The following is a 21,569-nucleotide window of genomic DNA, read 5'->3' on the forward strand; positions in this document are numbered from 1 at the left end:
ATTCTTACATTCGAGGGACTCTAGTATTAACTCACTATAGAGTCCTCAATAGATAAAATGTAATCAATGCATTGTAAAGAAGGTATCAATTTTATGACATAGTGAGAATCTTTCTTGGATTCTAAGACAGTATATTAATCGTAAAAAAGAGGTATTTTGGGTTTGTCAATTTCTCATTGGATCAAAGGAACCGTTAAAGATGATTAAGTCTACAGAAGAGGCGATACAACATTTATTATCCTAATAGTAAATATTTGATAATTATACTTTTATTTTTCCTTTTTTTTTCAGTTTGTTGGGATTGGAATCGTTGGAGACCTAAGAGCATTGAAAGTAAAAAGTCCTACAATGTAAATGGTGTGCATTGTCAACTTAAAAGAAGTCTTACTTATATTGGATAGGATTTACCACATTTGAGGTAAGTAACAGTATATTACTATACAAGGTTGGGAAGTGCTTTTTACAAAATTGAGGAAAAGTTTGAAAAACGAGGAGAGCAATACACAAACGTGTATTGTACAACATTTTTGCACGATATTTTTAAAATTGTAAATATAATATATTTTGCTTTGAAAATTTAGAGCAATGTTATTCCAAAGCCTTCGCAAAACTATATTGTAATGGTAACTAAGCAACAATAAGTGCACTGTAATGGATGTATTTCAGTATAGTTTTATGTTATGAAGAATAATTTCCCTAACAAGTTTCTATGTGGGAATTCTAACTTTCAAGGTCTAACAACAATAGCTGTAAATACAACAAAAAATACGATCGTGCAAAAAAGTAACTTTATAGGTATATTATTTCTCACCGAAGGCATTAACATTTTGTTATTGTTTTGAAATTCACCGCCATTATGAAAAGACTGACTAGCTGCGATCTGACGATAAACTTCCAACACTACATCCGTCTCATGTTTCGGTCTTGTACACGGAAGCTCCTGCCACCTAACAGAATTTTTGTGTACTGTGTGAGAAAGTGACGTCATTGTTATTGATGTGAAAGAGGTTATGTGCATTGGTTGTGATATTATTCTATTGTGATTAAAACGATAGAATGACGGAAACCCAAGCTCTTTCGTCTTCTGAAAACGTGACATTTAAGAAGAAACCTAGGAAGCAATTCAGAAAACGTATTGGGTCGTCCGAAGAAAGTAATCATAGTGAAGAGGAGGACGATGAAACTAAGGATGTTAGGTAAGTTTTGATATACATTGTCATTAATGTAATGTCACTATTATTTTAACGAGTAATTAGTAAATTTAACGTTATTTTATTTCAGTACAAAATTGGAAGAAATGAAGACACTTCAGAAACTCAGGAGAAGGCAGAATGGAGTGAGCATTGTCAGTTTGGCACTTGGAAAAAAAGTCACGTCAGAAGATGACACATTGGTGGTAAGTATAAATAGGATAGAAAATCATTAATTTTAACAGTAATATGGTGATAGCAGTAGTCGTGTTGAAATATTGTGCAAATAAATAAAATAAGAAACAAACACGCCAATTTCTGCATAATGTTTATAGGCCTATCTAACACAACTGTACCGGTACTAATAAACTTGCAAATCTTTTCCAACAGACTGATCCATTTAAATTGAAGACAGGAGGAATGGTACATATGAAAGCATTAAAGAGCGGAAAAATAAAACGAATTGACGATGCCTATGATACAGGAATTGGGACACAGTTTTCTGCTGAAACAAATAAGCGAGATGAAGACGAAGAAATGTAAGTTATTCTGAGCTTTTAAGATTAAGTAGGCTTACAGTAATTTTTAGTTAAGAAATATCCACATATTTTAAAGTATTTTATCCATATGCCTATCTCTTGAGTGCGTTCAATCATACATCTTTGTTTTTAAAAAAATGTTATGTTATGATTGTCTTCACTGATTATAACCATTTTTTCGCCATTAGACTTTATAAGCAATTCAGATTTATTCAGAAAAAATCTTACGCCGAAGAGGTTAATTTCTAATAAACAAAACATCTGTGAGTAGGTTTATCCTATGGAAAACATGTTTTCAATTTGTCAGCAGATCCTGAGCTTTCTTAAGCTGACCCTAAGCGATCACTAAAATTAATATGTAAGCCATACTGTCATTATTTTCATTACTGACAAAGTTTTCCTCGCACAGTATTTTCTTTTGTATTAAAATTATAAATGTTTTGATTAAGTTAGTACTAAGTTAAATGTGTTTTTTAATTTAATATAGGCTAAAATAATATCAGGGAAAGTAGCCTATGTAGTTGCAGAGAAAAGTAAAATTTCTAAATTTTGTCACTATCCTAATAGGGAGTATGAAACAACAAGGTAAGTTTTTAAAATAAGAATTTTCAAATTACATTCTACATATCTGAAAGAGCATTGTCTAAACAGTATAAAACTCAAGTTTTAAGCAGATATTTTTGTGCATAATGCTACAGCATAGAATCAAAGTAGCACGAAAGTTTAATACTCAAGAAACCTTAAAATTGAGATAGGTAGTTAAACAGTTAGCAATACACATGTCCACTTTCTCGTGGAATTGCCCAAATAATTTATTATAAGGCTACAATTTTATTAATCCATCACTAACATCTGAATATTTTCTATATTATCCTTTCTTTACAGGATGAAGTACATTGAAGAACAGTTGTCGAAAAGAAAGGGCAAAGTGAAGGCAGATGATGAGTCACCTGATGGTGTGGACCCCAAGTATTGCTCCCCTGAAGAGGCGGCCCTCCAGGCAGTGCCTGATCACCTGCGGGCCTCTTCCACACATCGATCCGAGGAGATGCTGTCCAACCAGATGCTGAGTGGCATTCCTGAAGTGGATCTCGGCATAGAGTGAGTCATTAACACCATTAACTTACAAAATTGAAACTAACACTAAAGTTCAGTTAACAAGACACTATATGAGCATTTTGCGAAGTATCAAATTCAAGTGACGATTACACCAAAAAAGGAAAGGGTTGCAAGGTTGTCCCTTTCTCTAGCTGACTTTGTAAGTGTTGGCTACTACCTGCTACTCAGTAGAGAAAATATTTGTCACACCAGTACCTCAGTTACAATGGAATAATTTGTTGCTGTTCAAATGCCTAGACCAGGCTTCTCAAGGCCAACGCATGAAAGTTGTTACAGAGAGCAAATGTAGATAGCATAGTCAGCAGAAGAGATAAGCGCAATACCCGAAGATAGCTGGTCGCTAATTAATGTTACAAGCATGAGTGAGCTAAGTTTTAACTGTCGCGGGAGAAATTCCACAAAGCTGCACTTTTGAGTTGTACTGTCACAATAGATGGTTATTTTCGGAAGGAATAACATTTCTTAAGTAGTTTTCAATAATAATAATAATAATAGTAATAATAATAAATTTATTTTCTAATGATATATCAATGAGTAAAAATAAGACATCTGAAGCATGAAGAACCATACATGTTACGTAATTATTTAAGCACAAGGAACTGGCCACCCTACCCCATTATCTCCTAGCCTAGTTGTCTTTAAATGGTGCCTTGTTGGTATCACTTGTGAGGTTCAGACCTGTCTTCGGACAGTTGACTAAACAACAACAATACTTCATTTTTAGTAAATGGTTTTTGGTATCTCTCTTTTTTTTTTTTAAGTTTACACTATATTTAATGAAATAAAATTACAATTAAATGTGTTGGTTGTTAAAGTACGTGTTTGTATGATACGTCAATATTAATATATTAATTACAATAATAGCTAAATAATATAGCTCATGATGTTTTGAATAATTAAAAATAACCAAAACATCTTAGAAATTCAAAACAATCTTAAATCTGGTCTCAAATTCTTTTCTCAAGTCCTTCAGTACTTTATTATATTTGTTACACTGGTCTTGATTCAAATTAGGTATCAATTTTAGATTAATAAATTGGTAACAGTTACCCACCGAAACTTGCGACTCCCACAATTTCACTTTCCCTATGAAAGCTTTTATTTCTTCATACATTTGCGGCAATAAGGACATCCTTTCCTCGGAGATTGTACACAACATCGTAGCAGTTGCAGATGTTTATTCAAACGTCGCGGTCAATGACGTCATCCGGAGATACACGAACTGCTCCCGCATCTTGTTCCACTTTTACATAAAAAAATACAGAGAGGAGGAAGTGCTCCGAGGAGGCCCTATTGAGATGTCTGGCCTAGACGTTTGACAGCAAAGCCATTATTCCTCTTGCACTCAGTATTTTTTAGGTATAGAATCTTCCTAAATGTTTTGAGTTCATTTGAATTGCATAAAACACAAAAGGGAGAGTTAAGTATTCCAATCCTGTGTAGATGTTCTGCCAGACAGTCATGGCCAATAATTAATTGGTACATTGCAACTGCAGATTTTTGTGGTAATTGAGAAACAATTCCTGGACTAGATAATAAGAATTAGCTACTTTTTGCCTTCAGCATTGTTTTTGTGTTTTTGCAGTTTTGTATATACACTGACTGAAATTTTCTCTTGATTAGCAATTTTACAGAATGATAGTATAAATTTCGTTGAGTTTTTTGTAGGATTTCTGTGCCTTTCTTAGCCTTTCATTCCCAATCAAACCCCAATGTGAATAAAGAATAATGGAATAATCTGAATAATTTCAAGGGAAAAATTGTTCCACAGCCGGGTATCGATCCCAGGACCTCTGATTGAACGTACCAGTGCTCTATCAACTGAGCTACCCGGGAACTCCACCCGACACCGACTCAACTTTTCCCTTTGTATCCACACAACTTGCGTGGGCTGGCGAAACGCCAGAGACCCACATCGAGTGCACACAATCTCTGTGTGACTTGGAATTGTGGTTTTCTGTTAACATACACAGTGACGTGTATATTATGCAAATCTAGTCTGTAAAGCAGATTTGAATAATTTCAAGGCAAAAATTGTTCTGGGGCCAGGTATCAGTTGGTAGAGCACTGGTACGTTCAACCAGAGGTCCCGGGATCGATACCCGGCCCCGGAACAATTTTTCCCTTGAAATTATTCAAATCTGCTTTACAGGGAGCTTTACCTGAAAGACTAGATTTGCATAATATATACGTCACTGTGTACGTTAACAGAAAACCACAATTCCAAGTCACACAGAGATTGTGTGCACTTGATGTGGGTCTCTGGCGTTTCGTCAGCCCACGCGAGTTGTGTGGATATAAAGGGAAAAGTTGAGACGGTGTCGGGTGGAGTTCCCGGGTAGTTGATAGAGCGCTGGTACATTCAACCAGAGGTCCCGGGATCGATACCTGGCCCCGGAACAATTTTTTTCCTTCAAATTATTCAAATCTGCTTTACAGGGAGCTTTACCTGAAAGACTAGATTTGCAATGGAATAATTTAATTACTGTCATATCTTTGTAAAGTCAGTGGACTTCTAACTTTTAAAAATGATGTTACGATTTATGCCCTAGAATATTAACTCATATTTCGCGTTAAAATTGTGGCTATCTTTTTTACAGAAAGTGCTCTAGGTTAACTCACAATCTAAGATCATTCCCAAATATTTAGATGTCTTGTTGATAATACACATGGCTTTACGGAAGAATATAGCCTTTGACATGTTATCCAGGTTTATTTTCCTGGTAGAGAATCACGTAGGTTTTAGCATTCAAGTGTCAATGCTGATTTAATATTAATACAATTAAATATACATAATTAACTATTAAATACTTTCATTAAATTTTGAATAAAATATTATGATAACAGTTACAAAACTCACTTAAATGATCAATTGTGTAATTAAGTTCACATTTTCTTATGTTTTAGTGCCAAGATACGTAACATAGAAGCTACAGAAGAGGCAAAATTGAAACTCCTGTGGGAACGCCATAGTAAGAAAGATGGACCATCCCAGTTTGTGCCAACCAACATGGCTGTCAACTTCGTACAACATAACAGATGTGAGTATTTGTATTTATAAATTATGTATTGTGCTGTTACAATTCCAGCTTGTTCTGAGATTCAAAGTTAAGTATGAAATTTCATGTCTCCCAATCGCTAAATGATAGTTTGATCAATTTTTCATATTCAATAATAATATAATTTTTCTAGTTCGTATTCAATAGGAGACTGATAGACTATTAGTTGCATTGCAGGTACAGTATGGACCATACATGGGCACAATTTTCGGTTACATGAGGCACTCGATTTGAAATAGTTTGTTTACTAGGAGAGGAGACTGCAGAGTAGGATGGGAAATATAAACTGCTGTGACCTGCGTCACTTTATCGTAATCGCTAAGGCAGTCAGTGGCGAATTATTAGGAAAGCGCTTGGTTAACATGAGAGACTCGAAAACTTTTATTCAATTTGGCAAACTAATTCGGCAGCTTTATTCATAAACCTCTTTACTATTTCTCCATCATTGAATTGATTTAAATCACAAGTGAGAAATTGCGTAACTAGCCAATAATATTCCATCACGTTGTCTATGTTTATTTTCTTGAATATTCTGGCGTTTCTCAAGATTACTTAATAGATTTGCACGTTCTCAACCTGAAATAATTTCAGAAAACCATATTTCGTTTTCTACGCACATTTGATATTTTTTTTATAAATTTCTTTTGGAAATAATGCGCACAAACAACATTTAATTCCTCGTACCTTTTAATGCAGCGTGTTTAAGGTATAATGTCGTAGTTAGTATACTATGCAAATGTTAAGATCATAAATTTTCTTCGGAATAGTACGAAAAATAACATTTAATTTGTCTTACCTTCTAATTCAGCATGTTCTTTATGACATAAGGAGTAATGTCGTTCTATATTAAATTTATTAATGCCTAATAGGATTTTCGAGCATAACATTCATCGTATGTTCTCCCTTTCTAAATAGCAAAAAAACTCTTCCTCCCATTTCTCATGAAATAATCGCTTTCTAACGCGTACACACTGCTTTGATAATGCCATTATGCCACCACTGATATTGCTTATGAAACTGACATAGAACCTGCCCACGCCTAGGAGCTACTTGAGGGAGGAACGGGGACTGTGAAGATGAGATCACTCAGAGCGATAAGCTCTGTGAAGGTCAGTGAGGCACAAATTCTCAAGTGAGGCACAATGCCCATGTATGGTATAGACTGACAGACTATTAGTTGCATTTCTGATACAGTACAGACTGATAGACTATTTAGTTGCATTGCAAGTACAGTATAGACTGATAGACTATTAGTTGGATTTCAGGTACAGTATAGACTGACAGACTATTAGTTGCATTGCAGGTATATTCAATAGAAGACTGATAGACTATTAAGGCAGGTGTTGCAGTAGATTTGACTTTCGAAGACTTTGATTTTCTAATTGTTTCATTTTTTTAGGATTTGCTGTTATTGGCAATCGAATGTTGTTGTAAGCTCCGTAATTGATATTCTAAATTTTAATTACAGTTAATATTGAAGATCCAGAACCACCAAGAAGACGAGAAAGGCAAATGGAGGAAAAGAAAAAAATGGTTGTAGTAGGGTCAGCACCTGAAGAGAAAGTCAAGCGGTCGAGAGACAATGGTGAAAAAGCTACAGATGATTACCATTATGAGAGATTCAAGAAGCAATTCCGACGATATTGACTGTACATAAAGCAAACTCGAAGAAATATCCTACACCATTGTATCTCTCACTTAATATTCAGCACTTTATTTCGTTTTAATTTTATAGTTGTGTAAGAAATACAGGAATAAACTCTGTAACAATTCAGTGATTTATCTATTTAGTTGTACCCTTCTTTCTTTTTCTTTCATCTACTCTAATTACAAGATTTTTATTTATTTCAGGTTGTGGGTAATTCATATTTAATAATAGATCACTTAAGACTTGGAGCAGTTGCAGTAATCTTGTCTTAAGGTACGGTCACACGTCGCTACTTTTGCTGCGCAACTTTCATACTGCAGCTGCAAAAGTTGCGTGTCATGTTCACACGTAAGCCAAAAGTAGCGCGCTGCACGCTACTTTTCGTGCTGCGCAACCCGAGTGCTGCAAAAGTTGCAACTGGAGGTAGCGAGTCTGTTCACACACAAGGCGCTACTTTTGCAGCCGCAGTCATGCTGCAGGTTTCCATCTCCGTGTTGACTTCTCAATATACATTTTGTGGTTATGTTCGCATTATTAAGAAACTCATGCGAAAGCTTCCTATCTATTATTTGCTTTTCTGTCCTAACTAGTATTCAGAAATTGGCATTATTTTTACTATAAAGCTTTTAAAACGCCTATATACTTAAATGATAACCAACAGCATATTCACGTAATCAATGTTGGCAACCCTCCTGTTTGAAACTACGCTACAGAAAATTAAAAAAGTGAATTATATCGTCAGCAAATATGCTCAGACTGTGTTGTGCATTTAATAACTGTTACAAATAATTTATTTTCAATCACATCTAACATTAAAAAACATCCAAACAATAAAAGTATCATTGACACATTTGGGTGGCAACACTGGTCACAACCGCAGCAAAAGTTTCAACAAAACCAATATCAAAAATGCTGCGGCTGCAACCCTGTCCACACGTCGCTACTTCTAAAAGTAGCGAGCAGCAGGTTCGGCAGCCGCTACTTCTCGGGTTGCACCGTTGTTCACACCTCGCAGTATGAGAGTTGCGCAGTTTTTTGTACTGCATCGCTGCAAAAGTAGCGACGTGTGACTGTACCTTTAGGTCTTCTAGCATCATGTCAGCAGGGATGCAGGGCCATATTTAGGGGTTCTTCCACCCCTGAGCAAAGAAATTGTCGCTCTCCCTCCAAATAAAAGATACACAGGATTTCGACTTCTTGCACTTTTCAGAAAATAATAATTAAATTTTTCACTTAACTTAAATGATGATGATAGTTGTCGCTTGTTGAAACTCAAGTTATTCTGAAAACTTTACTTACTTCACCGTCATTCTAATTCCCTTAAGGAGGATCATATTCCTTTAAGTACTAAAAAATTGATGAAATTCAATACTTTTTTTTTCTGAGAAATTAATGAACTCTGTAACCTTGAAATTTTATAAGCTCAATGTACGCTATTTCTGCAATTGTATACTATTTTCAGATTTAGTATAACTATTACCATTGTGGGTAATTAGCAATACAAAATGGCAGCTGCATTGAAATGCCGTTTCCTTGATAATTTTCATAAATATCAGTATTTCTGAGGTCGACCTGGTTGGCAAGTTGGTATAGCGCTGGCCTTCTATGCCCAAGGTTGCGGGTTCGATCCCGGGCCAGGTCGATGGCATTTAAGTGTGCTTAAATGCGACAGGCTTATGTCAGTAGATTTACTGGCATGTAAAAGAACTCCTGTGGGACAAAATTCTGGCACATCCGGCGACGCTGATATAACCTCTGCAGTTGCGAGCGTCGTTAAATAAAACATAACATCAGTATTTCTGAGTGATTATTTTTTCAATTAATTCCTGAATGCCAGATGAACAACTTGACTAGAAATATTTTTTATTTTCACTGGCGCAGCGAGGGGGGAGTTTTGTGGTAACCCCCCCCCCCCCCACAGAAAAAAATTTCTTGTGTCAAGTGTTGTTGACCAAAAATCAAGTTTCTTTATAAATGCGTCGATTTTATCTCAGGCTGTTATTGTGTTAACATCTTGGCTTTGCGAACTGCTATTCAAAATGTTTAAGTGTTCGAAGGGAATGAAGGGCAATCTAAGAAACCAAAGAGAAATAGGATATAGTTTTGCTATTCCAATTTCTCGTCTTACATGTATCGGTACATTAAAAGTTCTACTCACAAATTTAAAACTTTTTTTCAACAAGTTACCTCACAAAAGCAATCTTACTTTCTGTGTGATAAAGAAGATTTTTTTTATTTCAGTATTTTATAGCCGCATATCAACTCATAAGACGACGTCGTATTCATCATCATACACAATCTCACTATTGTGCTTGTGGAATACCCTACCAGTGACATTAGAGACTGTCGGAATATAGTAGTGTTTAAAAACAAACTCATTAAACATTTTCTTACTGCGTAGTGTAGGTTTAATTTTTACTTAATTAATAAAGAAAATTTCTTTCTTCTAAACTTTTACAATAAACTGTCTAGCCTTTATTAATCAGGTAATATTTTAGTACTTTGATTTTTATTGTATTTGTAAATTTAATATTAATTGTAATTATAATTGTAATTGTATTCTTAATATTGTGGTTGTAATCCCCTGGTAGAGGGGAAGAGAAGGCCTGATGGCCTTATCTGTACCAGGTTAAATAAATAAATATTTTTTTTAACAAACCCATGACTTAACAAATTTCGCTCAGAAAGATGAATTTGCAACCTTCTTTGTTGGAATTTACCCCTTTGTATTGAACTATTACCAGCACCACAGTGCCATGGCATTAATTATTTTGGAAACAAGTGAATAATACCCACAGCAAAGCAATGTCGATAGTCGATGTTACTTGCTGGCCACTAGTCACCGGGCCGTACCGGGCCATACCGAGCCGTGTCAAACAGAAGACTATCGAAATGGTGGTAGTAAAATTCGCGACTATATTCTTAAATAAATCACTCTATTAGTCAAGTGCAAGATTTATGCAGTACAACGACGATATTTTGAATGCACTAAAAGAAAATGCTTATATAGTAAGATAAAGTAGGTTATGACAATGAAATAAAGAGGAAAGAGGTGCGGTTCACGGGATATCATTTAAATAACGGAAAGTAAATTTCCGGTTAATGTTCACCAAAGCATTAAGTACATAATTATGACCACGTTGCAGTTTTATTTGTGGCCTAGAGAAAATACCTAGCCTTTTACGAAAAAAAAAAAAAAAACTTTTAGGGGCCATGAAATTATTCACCGCTTTAATTATATTACCGTCTATCAATATTAAGAAACAAAAACTGTCATAAAGGCCATGACTGACTAGAAACATCAATACCGAAGAGATAAATCTATTTGGCCATGATGAAACAAAAGAAAAAGTGAGAGAGATTTTAGTTCGAGATAAAATGGACATACAATTTTGATGACCATACTGTTAGTAACTGGAGATCGCTTCTAAAATGTCTTAATCTTCTATGTAGAAATGTCGTCCAAGCAAATTGGTGGTCCAGGGAAAAATCATTGCAATAGATGAGAGTAACAGTGGTGCTATCTCTCGGTAATGTTCAGAAAGAAGGAGGTAGAGAGAAAAAGAAACAAATTTCTCCTTCTAACGACACCACAGACCAAAATCATGTTCTTATGTTGGCAACATTGTGTATGTAGTTAAATTTGGTGATAAACGTAATGGCATGGTTCAGAGTTACTGTGGTAATTCTCCAGTATAGCGTTATTTTGTACTTTATTACTTTAAAATGTTTATTTTATTTTTATATTCAACATTGTTTATATTTATGTTTCTAAATACAAAATAAATATATGATCCCCATTTTGGGAACCACTGCTCTAATGCAATATTAATAAGTAAAAAGTCTGACTTCTTATTAGTGGTGATTGCTCTTACTGTACAAGATCTAGATTATCAGCCCTAGGAGGGAAATCGTAGGTAGGGGAGTTATGGGAGCTGATCGAAGGTGATCTGTAGGAGTGACGTAAGCTATTCAATGTGTGTAATACCATGAGTGAAAACATTGTCTTGATTTGAGACACTGATGTTTCTATACATTATGTTACATGCAAAATTGTCTATCTTTGACTTGCTGGAAAATCGAACTTCGGAAAATTTACGATAGGTGGTAGTAGTAAAGTCCCTATGGTGTCTGGATGTTCTAGAGTCTAGATGTTCTGCTGGTCACGTAAGTGCATATTACTGTGGAATAATAATAATAATAATAATTAATAATAATCTATACTAATAATAAATCTGTAGCCAAAATTTTTCTGGTGATTTTCGATTTTCCAAAAATAATTCGTCCTAACATATATAATTAACCACCCTGAAACCGAAAATTGCTTTTTTGAAATTTTTGTTTGTATGTCTGTCTATCTGTCTGTCTGTATGTTTGTTACCTTTTCACGCGATAATGGCTGAACGGATTTCGATGAAAATGGGAATATAAATTAAGTTCGTTGTAACTTAGATTTTAGGTTATATGGCATTCAAAATACATTATTTAAAAGGGGGTTATAAGGGGGCCTGAATTAAGTAAATCGAAATATCTCGCTTATTATTGATTTTTGTGAAAAATGTTACATAACAAAAGTTTCTTTAAAAATAATTTGCGATAAATTTTATTCCTTCAAAAATTTTTATAGGCCTGATATTTAATGAGATAAATGAGTTTTAAAATTAAAATAACTGCCATCTAAGGCCGTGTAATGAATTAAAAAACAAATGACTTCGTCTATAAAGGGGCCTTGGACAGCAACAATCGAAAGCTATGAAAGATAGCCTACAGAGAATGTTTCTGTGTTTGTATGAAGTAATATCGGAAGCTAAATTAACCGATTTGTATAATTAATTATTATTTCACCATTGGAAAGTGTAGTTTCTCTAGATGGACATAATGCTATAATGTTATTACAGTAAATATTATATAATATAATTTAAGTTATTTGAAGGGTTCAGAACCATAGTGGCCCAAGCGTCATTTACTGAATACGTAGAAAACAAGGGTTAAAATTAAGTTATTACCGTAATTCAATGGAAACCTATAACAAGTAAAATAAAATATACACATTAACTCTAAATGATGTCAATCTTCATTAAACTATGGTTGCATGTAATAAAAATTAAGAAACGTGTTAAAGGAATTGTCATTGCACCAAATGAGTGCTCTCTGGACCAAAATGATCGCATTTTAATTATTTGGATGCAATTTAAATTAAGTAACATATTAAACGATTTATCCTTCTATCAAACACGAATGTTCCCTGGATCAAATGTCCTATTTTAATTATGTAATTACTTTATATTTATTTCTAACGGGTGCAGCGGAGCGAACGGGTATGTAATAATAATAATTCTTTATTTATAGTGGCAGAGTTAAGGCCATAGGGCCTTCTCTTACACTCTACCAGGTCACAAAGTATACAAGCAGTTAAAATTTAACAAAAAGTTAAAGAACAGAGTACTAACATATTACAAAAAATAATAATAATAATAATAATAATAATAGCATAATAAAATCGACACTAAACAACATGAAAATAATACCATAATAAAAAAAGAAAGTAAAATACATTGGAATATAGTGAAAGCAACTCATTTAGTACAAATGGTTAATATGGAAAAACGTAAGGAAGAATTCCGGCCACCAAATCACTCAATTGAGTGCGCTCCTTATATAATATAAGGTAATACATATGTCGAACTTGGAGTCAGGCCACAAAGGGAAAAACACTAGAGGAGAGGGATTCGATCCGGTGCTGTGGATTGAGCTTCGGCGTAGCTCAGTGGTTAGAGCATTTGGTACGTAGAACCAAGTATCCGGGTTCGATCCCTTGCGCCGGAGCGAATTTTTCTCCTCTAATAATCATTGTTACAATTTTATTTTTCAACAGCTCAACAACAGGTTCGATAATCTCGATTCCCTGCGCTTCTTAGAAGTCATTAATCCCTCATTAATTCAGATCAGAATAAAAGGATGTTCCCCGAGATCGGTTTTGATTTCCTTAAAGACAGTTACTCCAACATGTTTGACTTTCCTGCTCTTCAATCCCAATTAACTGTCACATATATTTCAGACGATCTGCATAAAAACATGTTAATGAATTGTTGCATCAAATCAAACCATCTGAATGCAGCATTAGGAGAAGTAATAAAACTCTGTGAACTTATTCTATCAATTCCTGCTATAAGTGCCTCCATAGATACAGAGAAGTTTCACTGCTTTTATTATTATTATTATTATTATTATTATTATTATTATTGTATTATTTACTTACTGGCTTTTAAGGAACCCGGAGGTTCATTGCCGCCCTCACATAAGCCCACTATTGGTCCCTATCCTGAGCAAGATTAATCCATTCTCTATCATCATATCCCACCTCCCTCAAATCCATTTTAATATTATCTTCCCATCTACGTCTCGGCCTCCCTAAAGGTCTTTTTCCCTCCAGCCTCCCAACTAACATTCTATATGCATTTCTGAATTCGCCCATACCTACTACATGCCCTGCCCATCTCAAACGTCTGGATTTAATTGTATTATTATTATTATTATTATTATTATTATTATTATTATTATTATTATTATTATTATTATTATTATTATTCATTAAGGAATAGGTACAGTAGTGGCAAAAAAACCGGACCGATTCTTGTAGCTAATTTCAGAGCCATGTTCACTCCAGAGCACGATAGACTGGTAACTAAGACTTTCGTGGTTCGAATCCTACCTGGGAAGAAAACTTTTTCTTGTTCCTTATTCAAATTTATTCCCAATACTTTCCTTCTCAGGCAGGATTCGAACCACGAAAGTCTTAGTTACCAGTCTGTCGTGCTCTGAAGTGAACAAGGCTCTGAAATCAGCTACAAGGGTCGGTCCGTTTTTTTTTTTTTTTTTTTTTTTGCCACTACTGTACATTCAATTTTGTGGTACCTACACAAAAAAAAAAAACTTGCATTCATTACTGTACTCTTATTTATTTATACCCTAGGTAATGTTTTAATTTCTCGTTGCTTATTGCTTATTCTGTATAAAATACCACTGGTCTGTCCCTTTCTTCGGGTGCCACTGGGGTAAACCCAATACGTGTTTGCAACACATGTGATCACGGACTTCTCCAATAAAATTTTTAAATTGGCGCGCATGTGTAGGTACGTGCGGACGCTTTCCATTGACAATACAGCAGAATCCAATGGAATTCTAAAGTTTGTAAAACCTACATACTGAATTTCAGTACTGCTGCATGACGTAACAACTTTAGACTTAGTTATTTTTTTCACCCTGGTTATAATTTACGTAATATTTGAGAAACAAAGTTTATATTAATGTAACATCGTTTGCAGCAGTCGTAATATAACGGGAAGGCTGTAAAAAAAACCGTTCCTTTCGCTTCTGTCTGCCAACTTCCCCTACCACCTTCCCCTGCAGTCGTCCCCACTGCTGCTCATATATTGTGATGAACTTTGGACAGCCCAAAGCTCACTTGGACTGTACTTGGATTTTGTACTACGAAAAACTGCTGTCGTCATTAGACATTGGCTAAAGTGATTTACTGTTTATAAATCGCGTAAGTGAAGTACAGACTGTCCTACATAACGCACTACGAAAATGGGTTCTCTTGCACAGGTAAGTTTCAGAATGTCTCAATTTATCATTTTATTTTAGTTAGATCTTAAAATATTCTAATGAAGTAAGTACGTGTAGAAAAACTACGTACAGTAAAGATGTAGGAATTAATTACTCCATAAATTGTTTCTTCTGTACATTTAATGAATGCTTATTCTAACGGTATTTGTGTGTATCAGTCAGATTTTGTGTTAGGCAAATAGGTTAATTACGTAAAACATTGACAATTCATTCTCCAAGATTTGCTCAGTCAGTGGAACATTTCTCTCACATAAATACTCTTCATGCTACTAATCACTACATTTATTATTTATTTTAAAGATTAACTGTCCGTAATTTCAATGAGAACAATATAATTAGACCTAATGTAATTATTGCGAGAGTTCAGTAAAGCCAATACTACACTGTAAAACATTTGCTGAAAAGACGGTAGCATACGTATCTACGTACCAAACTTTGGAATTAATTTTATAATTTTGAAAGTGTGTGTTTTAGTCTCCTGTATGCAGTGCTGTAAAAAGTGACCTGGCTCTGGGATTTCGGTAGCACCGGTAGTAGTTTCATTATCATCATCATCAGCATCATCATCCTTTCCACAAGAATAACTTACTTATGGAATGTCAGACGAAAATAACGGGTTCGAATCTAATTATAGGAGTTGTTAGATCTGTGTAGTACATCTCATTATTTCACAAATTATTAAGTTTTGTCTGTGATCTGGAATTATTAAAAAAAATCCATCCTGAATCTTGTGTAGGGCTACACTACTTTTAACACTTAAATATAAATTACTGATTAAATGGCAAACTTACTAGTGTTAAATTGTAAACCACGTATGGCCACACTAGTAAGTTTGCCATTTAATCAATCATTTATATTTTAAAAAATGAATGCATAACTTAGTTCTCTTCCTAACATAGCAATGGTGCTGCATAAAAATAATTCATTCTGACCAATTGAATGAAATTTGTATGAGGGCAGAATTTCGAAAATTTGCCCCCCCCCCTTTAAAAAAATTGAATAACCGAAAAAAAATAAATGTAAGCTTATGATGAAAATAAAAGTTTGGTAACTTTATTGGGTTCCTAATATATCCTACATGTGTGTACCAAAAATGAAAGCTGTATCTAAAAAAATGTAGAAAATTTCATTTTCTCTATAGTCCTCCCTTAAAAGACTAATATTATTTTACCGTTTTTCCAAGTTATTTAGCAACAGAAATCCATAAACGTAGCTTCAGCTCTGGAAACTAATGCAGATTGCAATCGCCATATAATCATGTGATATCTGTTGTAGCTAGAACAGTTGTGAATCAAGTTTCCTACGAACAAAATATATAATTCCTATCTTCAGTACACGTCATTGAGATAGAATTCCCATGTTTTCTGGCCCTTTGCACTAAAAAGCGATATGGTAAACACCAGGTTCTGTTCATCATTCCTTCCCTAGAATATCCTGTATTCAATTCTATAGCAAGCTCAGTGGATCCTCGGAGATGTTCTGGAAGTTGCAACTAGATGTTGGCAAACTCTATCTAGAATTGGATCCAGGATATTTCAATCTATAGTCCGTCACTATACCGATTATTCAGCTCTGTTTAAGAATGTTTGGTTCATCTTCCTATTAGTTTACTGTAGCTCCATTATTATATATTTTTCAACTCTTGAATTGCTATTAATTATAGTTAAATAAAATTTATGAAAATGAAGTCCTACTGTCACCAGTATTACAGCTTGTTTTTAACCAGCCAAAAAAATTAAATCTAATTCATTTCATCTGAGAAAATCTACTGCAAATATAGGCACTTTGTACCTTTACCTATGATTCTTAACTTGTAAACTCACTTATGAGTTATAAAAATCCAATTTCATGACAGGAGTGATTTGTCATGTATTCTATGTTTACAGTAAATAGAATCCAAAGGTTAAGTTAATTCCAGTTCAAAAACAGTCACACCCCTGGACTGAGATCAAAGTACAGTATACCAGTATCTTCTTAGGCACGCTTATTCTTATCTTGGCAGGCGGTATTCTAAAATGTTTTATCAGATGTGTAAAAATGGAGCAGTTTGAAGTTCATCCCATGTCTAAAGTTCACATTTCAAATGACTCTACTATTTTAAATATGGAACTTCAATAACAATATTCTGAACTGAAACATATTTGAAGATGTAGGCTGTTGTAAATTTTGTTACTGGTATTCCATCATTAACATAGTTTGGAAAAAAAAAAGATACAGATTAATAATTTCTTCTATGTGCCTTTAGGGAAATTTGTTATATTTCTGAAGATTCTTCGGATAGCGAGTGAGATAGTCGCACTCCAGAGAGTGGCATTCCTGCCCTTGTGCACTTAAAGTTGTACTGATTTGGTGGATAATTGAAGGGCTCAGAGCCAAAGGCGACCAACCCACAATTTTGTATTGTTCGTTATTAAGCCCTTTTTTCAAAACTGTACATTGTTGTTATACATTCATGATATTTTTTTTTTTTTGTATTTATTCAATGTAGACCAATTAAAATAAATTGTGAAACCAATCATTTTTGTCAGGATCCTCTTAACTTCAACTAATTTACCTACTTATTTTATGGTAATTGTGGGTTAGTCGCCTTTGGCTCTGAGCCCTTCAATTGTTACTACATAGTTTCAGTAAAGAGCACAGAGTGTCTCTGAGAGCATATGTTTGCATTGCATATCGTCGTCATTCCTACAATAACTTCTATGTGCAAAATATAAAATTTTTCAGTAGGAAGAAAAAACTCATTTATTCGTCCTATGGCAGCCGTAAATAAGAGACTGTGAATTCTTACATTTTCGAAACTAAGAAATATAATTACATATAGGAGATTTTATAATTTGCTGTATCACTATTTAAGTTATTTAATAGAGCAAAAATCTGAAAATCGATAAATATGTCACATAGGAGTTATTGCAGGAACGACGATGATATGTATTTAATATTGAAATATATGAAATATATAATCCACATGGTCAAGCGTCTTCTTAGGCTTCTGGAAAATAAGCTGTAACATTCTACTGATAACTTTTCTTTTAATAATATCTAACTTAGCACTTTACACAACAGCATTAGTGTCGTCATGATACTCTTAATGATAAATTCGCTTTTTAACACATTTTTTCCCCTGGATATGAAATCAGTGAGGGTTACGAAAGATTTGTAACTTTCCATTCTACCGCACAGTTGGAGGATTAAAAAAAAAACACCATTAAGCTTCAGACAGCATATTTTAAAATGTGTTTTCAGAGTAGGGTAGTACTGTATATACTTTTATGTTATAGTTAAAGTTTATTTATTCTGTCTCCTTCGAAATGAATGGTAAAGATCAGACGAAGATAAATTGTATGCATGTTCGTCACTGAAAACTCATGTCAGGGTTCATTGACAGACTGGACTGTAGCAGACATTGAACTTTGAGTTCATCTGAGAGTATAATAAAAATGAAGTGTTGAGTAACTTGTCTAAGGGAACAGACGAATGTCATTCATGTGCCTTAGTTCAAGTCGTGTGAGTTAAATTGAGTATATATAATATATTAACGTCCACAACCGAAACACATTTGAAGGGTACAGAGAAAAAACGAACAGAGTCACAATTCTTATAAGGTTGACGACATCATTTAATTTAGTATATTATTGCAAAATTTATGTGTTTTTCTTATCAAAACTGGTGAAGGAGAATTATCACTATGTATACAATCATCCTTTCCTACTTTTTCATTAGGAACAGCAATAAATTTTGCAGTAATATACTGAATTAGATGATGACATCACCCTTAAGAAAATTGTGACTCTGTTCGTTTTTTCTCTGTACCCTTCATTTGTTAAAGAGTGCAGAGTGTGTTAGAATAAATAGTTCTGATATTTAGGCCTATAATTAATGTGGTTGTCCTATACAGATTACAACATTTGTTTAACTTATTTATTTATTTATTCATTTATTTAATCTATCTATCTATCTATCTATATATCTATCTATATATCTATCTATCTATCTAACTAACTATCTATCTATCTATCTATCTATCTATCTATCTATCTATCTATCTATCTATCTATGTCTTTCTATCTATCTATCTCTGTCTTTCTATCTATCTATATCTATCTATCTAACTATCTATCTATCTATCTATCTATCTATCTATCTATCTATCTATCTATCTATCTATCTATCTATCTATCTATCTATCTATCTATCTATCTATCTCTGTCTTTCTATCTATCTATCTATCTCTGTCTTTCTATCTATCTATCTATCTATCTATCTATCTATCTATCTATCTATCTATCTATCTATCTATCTATCTATCTATCTATCTATCTATCTATCTATCTATCTATCTATCTATCTATCTCTGTCTTTCTATCTATCTCTATCTATCTATCTATCTATCTATCTATCTATCTATCTATCTATCTATCTATCTATATCTGTCTGTCTATCTATCTATCTATCTATATCTGTCTGTCTATCTATCTATCTATCTATCTCTGTCTTTCTATCTATCTCTGTCTTTCTATCTATCTCTGTCTTTCTATCTATCTCTGTCTGTCTATCTATCTATCTATCTATCTATATCTGTCTGTCTATCTATCTATCTATCTATCTATCTCTCTCTGTCTTTCTATCTATCTCTGTCTTTCTATCTATCTCTGTCTTTCTATCTATCTCTGTCTATCTATCTATCTATCTATCTATCTATCTATCTCTGTCTTTCTATCTATCTATCTATCTATCTATCTATCTATCTATCTATCTATCTATCTATCTATCTATCTATCTATCTATCTATCTATCTATCTCTGTCTTTCTATCTATCTATCTCTATCTATCTATCTATCTATCTATCTATCTATCTATCTATCTATCTATCTATCTATCTATCTATCTATCTATATCTGTCTGTCTGTCTATCTATCTATCTATCTATCTATCTCTGTCTATCTATCTATCTATCTGTCTCTGTCTTTCTATCTATCTCTGTCTGTCTGTCTATCTATCTATCTATCTATCTATCTATCTATCCTATTTATTTATTTATTTACTTATTTATTTCCCCCCGCACATTCAGTTTTACTTTTCTATAAGATTAGCTTATGATTGTGTTCTCGGAATTTCTATTTCTTTCTTGTGGCAAATAATTTGAAACCTAGGCTGGTGTATCAAAAGTAAGATGGTTATTGAAAATGTCCATAAACATTATTATTGTACCCCTGATCAGGACACTCATAGAAAGGAAAAAATGGCCGGCTTAGGAACTTCATGGCTGCCACGCAGTTCAGCTGTACCGAAATTTTGCATTGTATTAACTATATGATTCAGCTTACTGTTCTCACTCCCACACCTTTAGAATGAACCTAACCCTGTTGTGTCGTTATCTGTTTCTAATTTAGATAATGATATAACTCTCGAAACTTCCAAATAAACGAATAATTCTCCAGGTGCCCTCAATGTTCACTGCGCATACATGTGAAATGGATATTGGCAAAGGCTTGCTGTGGAAGTGTGTGGTAGCTCAATGGTATAATGTTTGACTGCCTATGAAACAAAAGTAAATTTATTTTGCGAAACAGAAATTACCGTGTTCGAGTCCCGCTCATTGCTTCGTTTTGTCTTTGTTTGTTTTTAAGTTTGTATTTTTACGTTATTTTAATTTAAGTTATCCACTATCGCTGTCATAATATTTTACTCATATTGTGTCTTATTAGTATGACGATTTACTCACTTACACAAAACAAACTCATGATGTATTATAAACAATCTGTGCATTGGTATGTTTTTGAGCGACTTGTTTTTTTATGATGCATTGTTAACAATCAGTTTTCTTCTTGTATGACTTGAGGCTTTCCCGGCGTTTGATGTAGAATAACTCTTCTCGGGTTCTCAGCCAGGTGAGTTGGAGATTAGCTTCCAAGCTTTCGACGGCTAGCTCTGCCATCTTCTTCAGGGACGAAGTGATGTGGGACCACGTCTAGCCGGTATATATGCCCGAGATGGGGCCGTAGAACGGGATATATGCCATGCCCTTTGTCTCCTCTTGTTCCTCGGCAGGTGGTTTGTCCGAAAAGGCCCTTCTGAGGGCCAAGCCGATTTCCCTGTTGCCGAAGTTGTTCTGTAGGAACGTCTTACGTAGGTGACAGATCTCAGAGGGGAGACTCTCTTTGTCCGAAATCCCTCTCGCCCTGTGTAGAAGAGTCGACAGGACCGTTCGTTTCTGTGCCGGATGGTGGTGGCTGTCTCGGGCAAAATTAGCAGAATGCTAAGAAAACACGGGATTAAAACCATCCATAAGCCGCCCACAAAGATCCAGAACTTGCTGAGACCAGTTAAGGACGACCTTGGTCTCAGGACACCTGGTGTCTACAGAATACCTTGTGAGTGTGGGAAA

At 34.3% G+C, this 21,569-nt stretch overlaps 3 protein-coding genes across 4 annotated transcripts in view; all 3 read left to right on the forward strand.

Moving 5' to 3' along the window:
* LOC138713166 (medium-chain specific acyl-CoA dehydrogenase, mitochondrial-like) overlaps nucleotides 1-21,569 on the forward strand; it is a 632,224-nt gene that overhangs the window by 390,759 nt on the left and 219,896 nt on the right. The gene's annotated exons all lie outside the window — the stretch shown is intronic.
* LOC138713159 (splicing factor C9orf78) lies at nucleotides 967-7,681 on the forward strand. Its single transcript, XM_069844999.1, has 6 exons — nucleotides 967-1,196; nucleotides 1,282-1,396; nucleotides 1,581-1,729; nucleotides 2,615-2,830; nucleotides 5,756-5,889; nucleotides 7,376-7,681. Exons 1-6 carry the CDS (start codon nucleotides 1,057-1,059, stop codon nucleotides 7,552-7,554), a joined length of 933 nt encoding a protein of 310 aa, XP_069701100.1. The 5' UTR covers nucleotides 967-1,056; the 3' UTR covers nucleotides 7,555-7,681.
* The window catches only part of LOC138713160 (medium-chain specific acyl-CoA dehydrogenase, mitochondrial-like), a 45,834-nt gene continuing 39,267 nt past the window's right edge, over nucleotides 15,003-21,569 (forward strand). The window contains exon 1 of the mRNA XM_069845000.1: nucleotides 15,003-15,163. Within this exon, the coding sequence (XP_069701101.1) occupies nucleotides 15,146-15,163 (18 nt within the window). The 5' untranslated portion in view covers nucleotides 15,003-15,145. The remainder of the gene's footprint in view (nucleotides 15,164-21,569) is intronic.

Source organism: Periplaneta americana, chromosome 14 (assembly GCF_040183065.1).
Source record: "Periplaneta americana isolate PAMFEO1 chromosome 14, P.americana_PAMFEO1_priV1, whole genome shotgun sequence".
In the NCBI taxonomy this organism is placed as follows: Eukaryota; Metazoa; Arthropoda; class Insecta; order Blattodea; family Blattidae; genus Periplaneta; species Periplaneta americana.